This window comes from Rhopilema esculentum, chromosome 4, assembly GCF_057945365.1.
Source record: "Rhopilema esculentum isolate cy_ngs chromosome 4, ASM5794536v1, whole genome shotgun sequence".
In the NCBI taxonomy this organism is placed as follows: Eukaryota; Metazoa; Cnidaria; class Scyphozoa; order Rhizostomeae; family Rhizostomatidae; genus Rhopilema; species Rhopilema esculentum.
Window position 1 is genome coordinate 11,228,019 of NC_142818.1, and position 12,413 is coordinate 11,240,431.

At 38.6% G+C, this 12,413-nt stretch overlaps 1 protein-coding gene across 1 annotated transcript in view; it reads left to right on the forward strand.

Annotated features, from left to right (window-relative positions):
* The first annotated feature begins 2,769 nt into the window (after positions 1-2,769).
* The window catches only part of LOC135690786 (uncharacterized), a 97,758-nt gene continuing 88,114 nt past the window's right edge, over positions 2,770-12,413 (forward strand). The window contains exon 1 of the mRNA XM_065208444.2: positions 2,770-3,108. Coding sequence (XP_065064516.2) covers positions 3,037-3,108 — 72 coding nt within the window. The 5' untranslated portion in view covers positions 2,770-3,036. The remainder of the gene's footprint in view (positions 3,109-12,413) is intronic.

Sequence of the window (12,413 nt, forward strand, 5' to 3'; positions counted from 1 at the left end):
AAACTGTTCTTTTTAACACAACAATATATTTGACAATACTGATATGGTCAGACGTTTAGCAATCTGAAGGGGTCATCCATAAAGTAGGTACGCACTCAGGGGGAGGGGTGAGTCGACCAAAAATCGTACGCTTGCGTACAAGGGGGGATGGGGTGTAATGGGTATTTAGTACGTACCTTAAAAAATTCCTAAACGTGAAATTTGAGCCTGGCAAGCATGCTCATTCATGGTTCAGATGGCAGAGATCTTAATGGGAAGTTTGTTGCATATTTTCATCCTTTCTAAAATCTGCTCTGTTTGTTGAACTTCCGATAAAAACTATGTAGGCTCGATGTAATTCACATGATTAAATAAATGGACAAATCCCTAAATTTCCCTGGAAACTCTCAATTATTTGCATTATATCTTGAAAAGGGAGGGGGGGGGGGTGGTAAAAAAGATATAAGCATACGCAGTGTACGCAAAAGTGGGGGGGGGGGTATACACAAAAAGCGTAGATGTGTGTACAAGGAGGGAGGGGGTTCAAAAAGTTGCTCTAAAACTGCATACATACTTTATGGATGACCCCGAATAGTAGATAGATTCAGTTTTGATGGTACTGAGCATTTTTACCGAATCAAGTTGTTCTTAATTAAAGTTCATCAGCCATTCCTGTAATATGTAAAATATTTCCTTTTAACAGCTTTGAATTTTGTACACAGATAAACATGAAGTGCAACTATATTTGTATTATATATACCACTATTTTTGTGAAAGGATGTTTCTAAGAAGCAACCCTGAGTTTTTATGTTTAATGAAATCATCAAGGATATTACACAAGATAAGAAACCAGTTAATAGTTATCATCATGTGTTGTATAATAATCAGAAAACACTCTAGATGTCGTCTTTTCTTTATCATAAATATCTTATAACAATCCTAGAATTGTTCCACTCGGGGTGTCTGGATCCAGACAGTGTTCAAGTTATTCCAGCCACTAAATTTTGCAAGTGAGCAGTAAATAATGCCAAATTTGCCAAGCAAATAGAAAATTCATGACTCTTCAGGGTATCATACCTCCCAGAGCCACCCCTAAAGTACCAACCCTACATACAGCAGCAAAATGTCACACCATTGAGTCTTAAATGGGGCTTGCCAAACATAATAATAATTGTTATTTGTATAGAATAACAAATGGGGAGAGTGGAATTTTACCAAGGTGTCAAAATATGCAGCAAACATTACATATTGCAACAAAAAATGTTTAAAATGAAATATTTGTGAAAGAACTGAAATGTTTTGAGTTTCTTGTAGGCATTATTTGTCGATACAATATGGTTTTGCTTTGAAGGTTTTGATTTAAAGAGAAAAAACTTCAATGGAGGCCTAGCTAGGCTAGACCCATTTTTCAATTTAGAAACCAACGGCTACATCTTGAACTAAAGATAAGCTCAAATGCCGAGAAAGTTTTGTAAATTACAGAGGAAGAAGTCGGCTGAATAATTGTCGAAAAATGTCTTGAACTGGCTTGAAGAGCACGGCAACAAAGCAAACGTTAGAGTTAGATCGGCCTTCGCTTCAGACATCATTTCTCTATTAGATAACAATATCAACTGTTGTTCCTTGACCGTGAAAGAAGCCTGATCTTCAAAGCTGTTCGCGGACTGTACTTCGGAAATCAATTTAAAAAACTGTTGCATTGCATACATGGTTAAGAATTGCAAGCTTCTGCAACTTCGACGCACTTTCCATTTTCTTCCAAGTGCGGCGAGAGTATCTCGTTAACCTCGCTTTCGAAGTGACGCCTCGGGCACTGAATAGGAAATAGGCGAAGGGTAACTCTCGTCGGTTCCTTTGTTGTTTTTGAAGCCTGAGTCAACAATAGAATTCCTTAATTCCCCTTTAACCTCGATTTCATTAGAGAAACTTAACCATGACAAATTATCATTCATTAATCAGATATAAACGAATTATGATATATAATTGAATTTGTTCACTATCATGGGGCATTTCGTCTCAAATAAAGTTGTCTACTTTCATTCTTTTTTAAAATTTCCCCGACAAATACATGTTAAGCCTCGTATAAAGTAACGCATGCGCTAGTTTTTTCAGGCTTCACCTGATAGGCAGGAGTTCTCCTTCTGCCTAATTCCTATTCTGTGCCTCGGGCTCATTAGGTAATGTGAAACTGGTTTATAACTATTTATTACAAATATATTTAACAAAAGTTGCTTGGTTTGTTGATGAAATTTAACCAAAGGGTAATGTGCAAAAATTTCAGAATGACTGTAATAAGGAGGCTGTAGAAATAAATTTGCCTGGAATACCTCGCCGCTGCTACCCTCTCATTGACTGGAGGCTGCAGAACCATATGTTTTTCTTTGAAACAAAAGAGGCTGCAAACTTGTCTTCATAAAAATACACTGTGGGGGACAGCCCTCTCAATTCTTGCAAGTTCTGTATGTCTTAATTCAGCTGGCCCTCGGAACTCCTCTGCATTTATTAGGTCTTCCACTCTTTGCAAAAGCTCTATTTCAAGACACAACACGATATTGATCACAAATTTTCCACACAACATTGAATGCAAAATGCCTGGTCTTGCACGTAGCTCCTTCGGGGTGGTAGGCAGCATAATGAATTTACACAACATACGTCTCACCGATGCCGCACAATCGCACAATTTGATTTGTGAGTTGTTGCCTGTACGAACTTTAAAAAAACCATCAGCCTAACGGACACCCCGAATCTGACTACATTGGATCCCTGCGGTCTCCCCGATATCATCTTCATGGATCCTTGACTTTCATATGATTGCGTATACTGACTGAGACACTGAGCGCAGGCCAATAAAAGTAACGATACTTTGCATTAAACAAAAGGCAATTTTTCGACACACGTCTGAAAATCTGACTGTCTTACTTGCGGACGGCGAGACAGTCTGGATCCGTCCCTGCTCATTGGTGAAAGCAAGCATAAACACACACTCCGACTGAAAGAGCCAGAACAGAAGTTTTGTTGCTTACACACAGGAAATAACTGGATTTGAAGTACGTGATAATGAAATTGAATTTGAGTACCATCGTCTGTTTGATGCTCGTTGTTGCTGCCTCTGGTCAAGTTGAAGATTCGGTGAGTAGTCAATCCATCATATTTCAGATTTAAACTTTGTAATTCGGTAACAAAACAAAGGTTATGAAGACCAAACGATAGGAAGTTTTACTGGGAGGAAAAGTTGGTGCATTAAATTATGTAACATACATAGCAAAGGACACACCCTTTTGATTAGCTTAGAATATACTTGGAGAACCTCTTTAAGCCCCGGTCAAACGAACTGAACATTTCACTGAGCAACGCTCAACACGTCTGCTCAGTGAAAAGTTCGGTTCGTTTGACCACCCAACTGAACTTTGCTAAACTCGCGCTTGGCTAACTTGTGCGGTACGTTTTGCACCAAGAATACCTAGAAAGTTTTCGTTGGTATTGTGCTCACTAAAACCGTTAAGCTCGCCATTTTGACAACATAAAGAAGGCCAAAAATTTTGCGGGAAATTTAGTTTTTTTGTTGCGGAGGCTTGACCTGACCCTGTATTGAGCAGCGCGCTGAGCAAGGCTGAGCAAGATTTGCAAATGTTGAGTATTGCTCAGTGCGATGTTCGGTTTGTTTGACCGGGACTTTACAGTCATTTTCTCACAATCGTTTAAAGCCCCGGTCAAACGACTCTGTGAGAAGTTGCAAAGGCAAGAAGTTGCAAAGGACTCTGTGAGCTGCAAATGAACTTTAGGTGGCATGTTACTCTGGTGCCATCCCGAGTCCAATGTCTTTGTACCTTCTGATATGTTGCGTTCCTTTGCATGTCTTCTTGCGTCCATATATTGTTTTTGATAGTCTTGAGTCTTTGTCTCATTCTGGCGCGCTTGTTGGTGTTTGTCCAAGATGTGGTTTCTGTCAATAGCTGGTAGTTTTCTGCGTATTTACCTGTTGAAAAATAACTCGCATGATGGTATCTTCGTTGTGCTACGCGGAGTTATACAATATTGAAGACGAAATCGATGAAGTTCTTGCCTCCAGTCTTTTCTTCTACGATGGCAGCCCAAATTGTTTTATCAACGGTTGGTTGAATTTCCCTACCTCTCCGTTTGCTTGGGACCAGTTAGGCGTGATACAATGGTGTTTAACTGCTAGAGCTTTCACATATCAACTGAAATCCTCACTGTTAAATGGAGGTCCATTGTCAGTAACAATTGACTCAGGTATCCCATGTATTGCAAAAATTCGGTCTAATTGATTCAACAGTGATGAAGCTTATGTCGACTGGACAATAGCAACTTCTGGAAATCGTGAATATCTGTCCGCAACAACTAACAAGTGGTAGTGGACCACAATATCTCACATGGTAGTGGACCACAATAGTCAATGTGTACTTGCTCCCTTGCCATAAAAATAATTTCATACTTCAACAAAAAATTGATAGGACTATACCCCCAAGCCCCTCACCCCGGCTCCGGCATGCCTGTAGCGGACCCCGAAAACTGGATTTTCCCGGCCAAAAAATATTCCATCCGCCCCATTATCAATTAAAGCAGGATTTTGAACATTCTTTTAATCATCAAATTACTTTCAAGCATGAATTGCTTCCAGTAACATAATTTTGGGAAACCAATCTCTTCATTTGAATCAGTGAAGGCTAAGGCTCCCGCCTTCTTTTATATAATTATTGTGGCCGTTTCAAGTTGAGATTTACCTGCAGAGCCGCTAAACGTTTTGTCTTCCTTTTACAATTACGGATTTGTAATCCGTCTGGTACTTCTTCATTTTAAATTAATAATGAAATTGGAAACTTCGTGTTGAAATTAGTTTGTGCCGAAAATTTCATGTTGTTTGGACAACCAGACCTATTAATTATGCCGTTTCATTTCATTGGAATTTGCCCAGACTAGAAAATTTGTCGCGCGCTCGCAATATATTGTCTTATACAATCTTATCTTTTATTTTATCAGTCGCGCAAATGGCGGTTAGGCTTTCCATGCCGACCAAGGGCGGCGGGGAGTGCAAAACATTTGCTATTAGAAAAAAGCAAGACCACGCCTTTTTGTCGGAAATGCCCATTTTTCGGGGAGAGTTGAGTAGCTTAAACATATTTTTTGTGCCATTCATCGTTACATGTTTTCTTAGAGATTTCAAGCTAATTGAATAAATCACTAAACTCAGTAACTGAAATTGAGCATTTGCAGTGTTGTAAACTTTCCGAGTAACTTGATCGTTGTCTTTGCGCGGCCTTTTATGTTGATTTCCTAGGTCAAAATACTTTTTTTATGCACATCGAATTTGGGAGAGGGGCTGCACCTCTGATCACACTGCTGATTACATTCATAATTTCAATCACTACCTACGCTGTTTCCTTTATCGAACTCACCTTGCTTCTCGAATCTTGATGAGCTGATCTCGAAAACAACGCATTAACAAATTTTAACGGCAAGGAACTGTTTCATTGATTTGGACTAAAATCGTTTCTAGATTGCAGTAACAAATAAAAGGCATCATTCGTTTAATAAAAATGTCTGCATGAGAAAGGTTACAGTTTCTATTTTACGGACAAATAACGAAGTGTATTTTTGCTTTTCCGCTTCATCTCCCCTTGTGATATTGCGAAAAATCAAATATTTTGAGGCATCGATGGCCGTTAGAAGAAGAAATTTGACAACTGTATGCAAAGTCTAACAGTACAATCCGGAAAGCCAAATTTCTACATGTTTAAAACTATAGATAAAAAGACTTCATAATTGTCTCATTTCTTAGAAAATCTTTCGAAATTATGTCCATTGCACATTTTTAATCGGGTTACAATATTGCCATAAAAGTTAGCATTGTTGGAACAGAGCTATTTTTAGAACGTTATGTTCTACTTGCAAGAAAACCAAATGATTTTTCGATTCTCAAGCCTCCGAGACCTTTTGGAGAAACCCTCTTTTTCATTCAACTCGCTAACTATGAACAGAAAGTTAGTGCTGGTATGGTTCTTTGCTGCTTGGTGTGAGCCAGAGGACAAGCTTTCTTGGGCGAACGTTATTTTTGGCATATGTAAAAAGAGAATTTTAAAACCGGATTTGGCGCATGCTTTATGGATGCGGCTGCGAGAAAAATCCGCACTGTGCCATTTCTTGTGGGGATCCAAGCCCCGATAGTGGAGCCACGCTATTAGGATTTGAATTCTAATAGCGTGAATAAAGTTTCATCAGTTTCTGTGAACAATCTGTATCAAGAATGGCGAGGACTGGTGTACTTTTGAAGGAAGGTGTATTTATCTTTATTCTGAGAAAATTTCATTCATCAAAACAATTTTCCTACCAAAATTCTCTTTTTTTCACGAAATTTTTTTAACCTGGCTGGCTTTTGCTGCAGCCATAACTCCAGACTCCAGCCTTCCATAGAAATCATCTCATAGTTTCTAATGCTCAGGGAGTCTTGCCTTCATGCTGCTTAGAAAGGCAAAATTGAGGAAAATACTTTAATACCACGACCTTTTCCTGGTTATTGAAATTGCATCGATTGACAGCTGAAAACAAAGCTTTGCGTACATGCGGCCCCTTTACAACAGAATCTGATGTAGCCTGCGTGCAGACTTTACTATCCGTTGCAAAGGAGAGCTAATACTTTTTTGTTCTATGTGTTTCCATTGATTCCAAAGTGTCGCAGAGTGTCACAGAATGTCGCAGAATGTTGCAGAAGTTTGGTTCTGCAACTCTTTGCGACGAATGGAAACTGCAGTACTAAAAATACTGCGACACTCTGCAACAATCTGCGACATTCTTCGACACTCTGCGACACTCTGGGATTAATGGAAACACCTAGAACGAAAGAGTCACATGATGTTGTTGCAGCAGTAGGATTAACATACCTTTTAAAATGGTGACCTTCATCGAAAAAAACATGGCATGAAAACATGGCAACTGAAAAAAATTTCCCTGTCATGAAATCGAAGCTCCTGCACTAGAGTGTGAAATATTCCATGCATGTTTTCCTTTTCAAACATTTTCTGATCCAAAATTTTCGCTTCTTTCTTCTTCTACACAAAAACGATAAAGTAATAAAATTAGAAGCCAATTCAAGAAAACCTGTTTCCAAATTTCCCGCCTTATTGTCACTGAATTATGGCGCCAAATTCTGCAACATTCTGCGACCCATGGAAGGTCCTGTCGCAGAGTGTAGCAAACGAAAATTCTGCGACACGCTACGACACTTTGCAACATTTTGCGATTTAATGGAAACCATGCTTTGAATGTACACTGTTTGCACTTTAGTGGTTTGGACAGTTTAAATTTTCAAAGTTTAAATCATAAGAGTAAAAACCAATGATCATAAGAGGAAAAGCCTTGGGAACATTCTGGTAAATGACCGGAAGTTGCGTTTCCTGAACAATGAAAAATGCACGTCAGCAAAATTTTAAATTTCAAATTTTTCTAATCCGATGATATAATCAGAAAGAGCTTGCAAAACTGAGCAAAAGGTATAAAAAGAACAATGTGATCTGACCTATAAGCAAAAAGTTATGGCTGTTGAAACTTTTCGTTTTGTCAAACAACTTGCTATCTGAAGTTTCTTTATAGTAAAATTGTGCATGTTATAATAATAGCATGAAGCTTGGTACAAGTACACAATCAGATATGCTAAGTAAGATGAAATACATATCAAGCTTCAAAATGCCTCCAAAAGCTATTTTTAGACTGGGGTACTGGTACCCAGTCCTCTTTTAGGTATAGCACTACAAGGTTTTAACTTTGCAAGCTATGAAACTGAAACCATTTTCTCTGGCGTTATTTGACGTGCTGAATAAAATGAGATGCAAAAACAGCTTTAAAAATTCCGCAAAAGCAATTTTTAGATTACTGCACTTGTACCCAGTCCTTGATTTTGTCTTGCGGCATAACTTAATAGCTATACAAGTTATAAGACTGAAACTTTGTTTCCTGGCGTAGTCTGAAGTGCTAGATAAAAGGAAACGCAGAGCTAGATTTAAAACTTCACCAAAGGCTTTGCTTGGACTGAGGTACTTATACCTAGTCCACTGTTGGCTATCGCACTAAAACTTTGTGACTACGCAAGCTGTACAACTGAAACTTTGTTTTCTGGCGAAATCCGACGTGCTTAGTTAGATAGAGTATATGTCCAGTCTACGAAACAAAGAAATCAACTACCTATTAAATATATTTATGATATAACTTGATGTGCTAAATACTTTATGAGACCTTGTTGTTTGCTTTTTGCCAGTTGAGCTGTGAATAGTTTGCCAAGTCTTTTTAGGTAAGCTTCAATATAATCCAAGAAAATTGGAAATAAATCTGAATAAGGAAAGATTTCAGAAAGAAATGACAAATACTAATCTTTCAACAAGTTTTGCTGTTTTCAAATCGCGGGGAAAAAACCGAAGTAGCAGATAGCGTATTGCCCTAAAAGATTTTTTGCTTCTTTGCAAATCCTCAAATGAATCCTCTCCACCATTTATAGGGGCTTCATCGTCTTCAGACCACCAACCTGCACGGTTGAAGGACCGTTTATAGATTTGAGATCCCGGCGACAGGGATGATTTTATGGTTATTTTTAATAGGATATTTTTTAAAATAAAAAGGTTTTTTACCAAAGGCGCACGGAATTCCCGTGGAGTGATATGCCCTTCGGGCCACACTGTGGAGCAGACACACGTTGTTTTTAGTTCATTCTCAGAAGCCGCCTTGAATTTCCACTGTTTGCACTTCCGTGGTTGCGAATTTCTTTGAAATATGAAAGGGGTCAAGTTTGGCTTTTTCATGGACAAATGACTCATGTATATGCTCTACCAAAAATTGATTGCAATCAGTTGTGCGGGAAGGATTCTTTTCGGTCTAGTTAGCTTCTTCAAGACTGATTGTGATTCTCATTTAAATTGCAAACTAGATTTCCTTTTCAAAGCACGATGTTTATCCAAACACACATTTTTGGGGTTATACACTCGATGGAGATCGTTTTGCCCAAAACAAAAAAGAATCAACCTTATCAAAGCGTTAACTCAAAGGGCAGTGTTGATTTTTTCAAAGTCTAAACTAGACTTGGAACTTCAACGGATAAAAAAGGTTTTGCTGGGTAACGGCTATCCAGTGTGTAACAATCAGGGTTCTTGTTATGACAGTTAATAAGTGAATAATGTAAAACTACTATGTTTGACAGGTAAGGATAGGCAAAAGAAGGGCAACAAAATATGTACAAAAGTTTTCTTCAATTTTCAAACGACGGCGGTTCCAACTTAACTTCCAATAACTAAACGACTTTCATGTAACGGCAACTTCAAACGCGACTATAGGCGACTTAAACTGAACGATACGACACGGCTTCATATGACGACTGTATTCAACCACTCTATATAACGACTGACTCAACATAAAACAGCATGGCAATATAATGGAAAACACATGACAAGCACAAATTACCCAGAAACAATAGGGTACTGACAACAAGTAATGGCAATTAATGGGAAATGGCATGGTAACTGATTACAGACAAACAAGAGTGCATTAACAAATTCACAAACTACGTCATACAACAGGAAAATCTATTGTTTAAAGCCCAATCTCCAGTGAGAAAAAGTCTTGCGAAATTTCGCTGCGATATACTTCACGCGACAAATGCCTTTGAATGCTTTTGCTGAGCTCACGACATTGGAATGTAAAGTTTGGAAGCGTGACAAAGGAATACGGAATATGATTGGCTGTTGAAGGATTTCGCAAGCGAAAAGCGAAAAAAGTTAAACTCATTTTAACTTTTTTTCGCAGAGGAAATTCTTCGCGAGAAATCCCAGCAAAAGATCACTGCGCATGCCTAAGACGTATTCGCGCGAACTTTTTCGCATTTCGCTGATTTTTTTCTCACTGGAGATTGGGCTTAACATTGCTCCCTCCTTCCAAGACAAGCCTCCTGGCTTGACTTTTTCAAAGGGAGCCACCCAAACAACGACAAAAACTGACATGACACACGGTACAAAAAGTATATACAAATTACCTTTAACTCTAACAAATTATTATAAACTGCGTATTGTCCAGCAGCAACGACGGTCCCTCCGTAAAATAAAAACTACGAGACCTAGTTCCTAAGACATTGCAGAAATTTTGTGAACTCTCATGGTACGGTGAGCGCCTAACAAAAAAGTCAATTTTATTTTGTGCAGAGATGTCCTCGGACTGTTGACTTCTTTCTGCTCCTTTTGACATCTCTTCTTGCGTCCCATCTTGACACCAGGGTGTAACGTTTTCTTGAATCTCTATGACAATTTTCTTCAAAACATTAAAACTTGCTTCCAAACTGGCCAATTCAGGACTGCTTTGGCTAAAGGCAGTGATACTTCGCTTGTCGGCGTTGGCATTCTCTGACGGGTAGTTTCATTGCAAAGATGGTGACATGAATACATCCTGTCGTGGCAATACTTGGCGGCGTGACAAACACGAAGGCCACAATGGCAAACTGGCCTTCCATCTTCTTTCTTTCTGGCACTTTCTTTCTTTCTGGCACTTTCATCCAATTTTGCCATCAAATTCTTGCTTGTTATCATTCAGTATGTATATTCGCACTATTATACTTGCTTCAGCAAGAATTACAGCTTGATCGTCAAAATATGTCACACCCAGTTGCTAATGTTCAGCCAATTTCGGAATTGAAAAAGGAATAGATCTCTACCTCTATGCCGTTTATGTACACGTCCGTTTATTGCTACTCCGAGTTGATAACTAAGCATTCGGCTGGCCTAATTTCATTTTCTCAATCAACGTAGCAAATGCAATTCCATGAAACTTCTTCCCCGTGTTATCAAAATCATCACCTAACTGTATACGATTTACTTTGATGTATGATGCAGTTAAGCACTTAGCATGATAAATTGCATCAACGGCAATCATATTTCCCGCACAACGGCAAATATAATGTACAACTACTGTACATACAAAAAAAGCGTCTTTTAGGATCGCCAAAAATTGATCGCCACGTTTTTTTCCTTTTATAAGATTGTATCAGCATAGTTGATATGGTATCAGCAACAATCAGCAACAATCAGCAACAATCAGCAGTAATCAGCAATGATCAGATCAGCATCAATCAGCAACAAAGTGCAAAAATATCAGTTCAAAACCAAAGTCCTTACGATAAATCTCACGTCGACATTCGTTAAAAGTTTTACGTCAACGGCAAAATCTTCTCCTTTCAACCCACTTTTCTCTTCACCGCCATCCACCTCTGTCACCAAATGTACCAATCAGGGTTCTTGTTATGACGGTGAAGAATAAGTGAATAACCAAGCTTGTTGGTGGAGCGATGGGCTAGGCCAAAGGGCCTAAGCCCTGAACAAGTAACGCACAAAAGATACTCCTTCTTTGATCTTAACTCTAATGATTCAACAGGAAGACTAAGACCCCGTTTATATGAGACCTGGACCAGATCGGATCCAAAAGTATCCGGATACTTTTGGATCCGATCCCTAAAATGTCAATGCGTTTACACGGGATCCGATCCAGAACCATTTGCGTTTACACGGGAACGGAACCAGATGAATTCAATTGGTTACGCGCATGCGCTTTTTCAAAATTGGCGCGCATATGACGTTTTCAGAATTTCATGCGTGATAAAAACACAGTTCAACCTGAACATGGAGGGGGGTAACGCTAAAAAGGGTAAATTTTCGTGGACTGAAGAGGAAACTTCGCTACTTTTAAAAGTAGTATTGGACTACAAAACTTCAAAGCTTGCAGGTGGACAGGATTGAGAAAATACAGAAGTACGACGACATATCGTCAAAGTTTCGTGATAATTCTTCAACACAGTAGTCTATCAACTTGATGTTCGGTTTTCTGGCTCCAAAAAGCCATAGACTACTTATTCAAACTACCTTGAATTGGAAAATATTCTGTCTCACTTTCGACAAATAATGTAGACGGATCCGATCTGGACCAGATCCACCCGTTTACACGGGATCCGGTACAGATCGGATCCATACGGGATCACCTCTGAAAGCGATCCCAAAAGTGTACGGAGCAGCATTTTGTATAATGTAGACAACGACAGAAAATGAATTAGGTAGACTTACGACATCAAGCGTCAGCGAGGCAGAGTCACGTCAAAGAAAACATCTGAAAACATATAAAATTTTTCTGTCAGGCATAATTTACAAAATTTATTTTTATATAATTCAATTTATAGTACTTAATAAATACTTAATAACAGAACATGATTGATAAGCCAATATAGACACCAGAACAAACTTTTGATTAGCAATTTTCGATCTTCGAACAGTTGTTACGATTTATCATTCTTAACAATTAACTTCGTTTTATTGTGTTCGATTATTCGTTCTTACCGTTATATCTTGCTTGAAGTTAGTTTGCCTTCTTTCTTACACCTGATGATTGTTTACACATGAAAC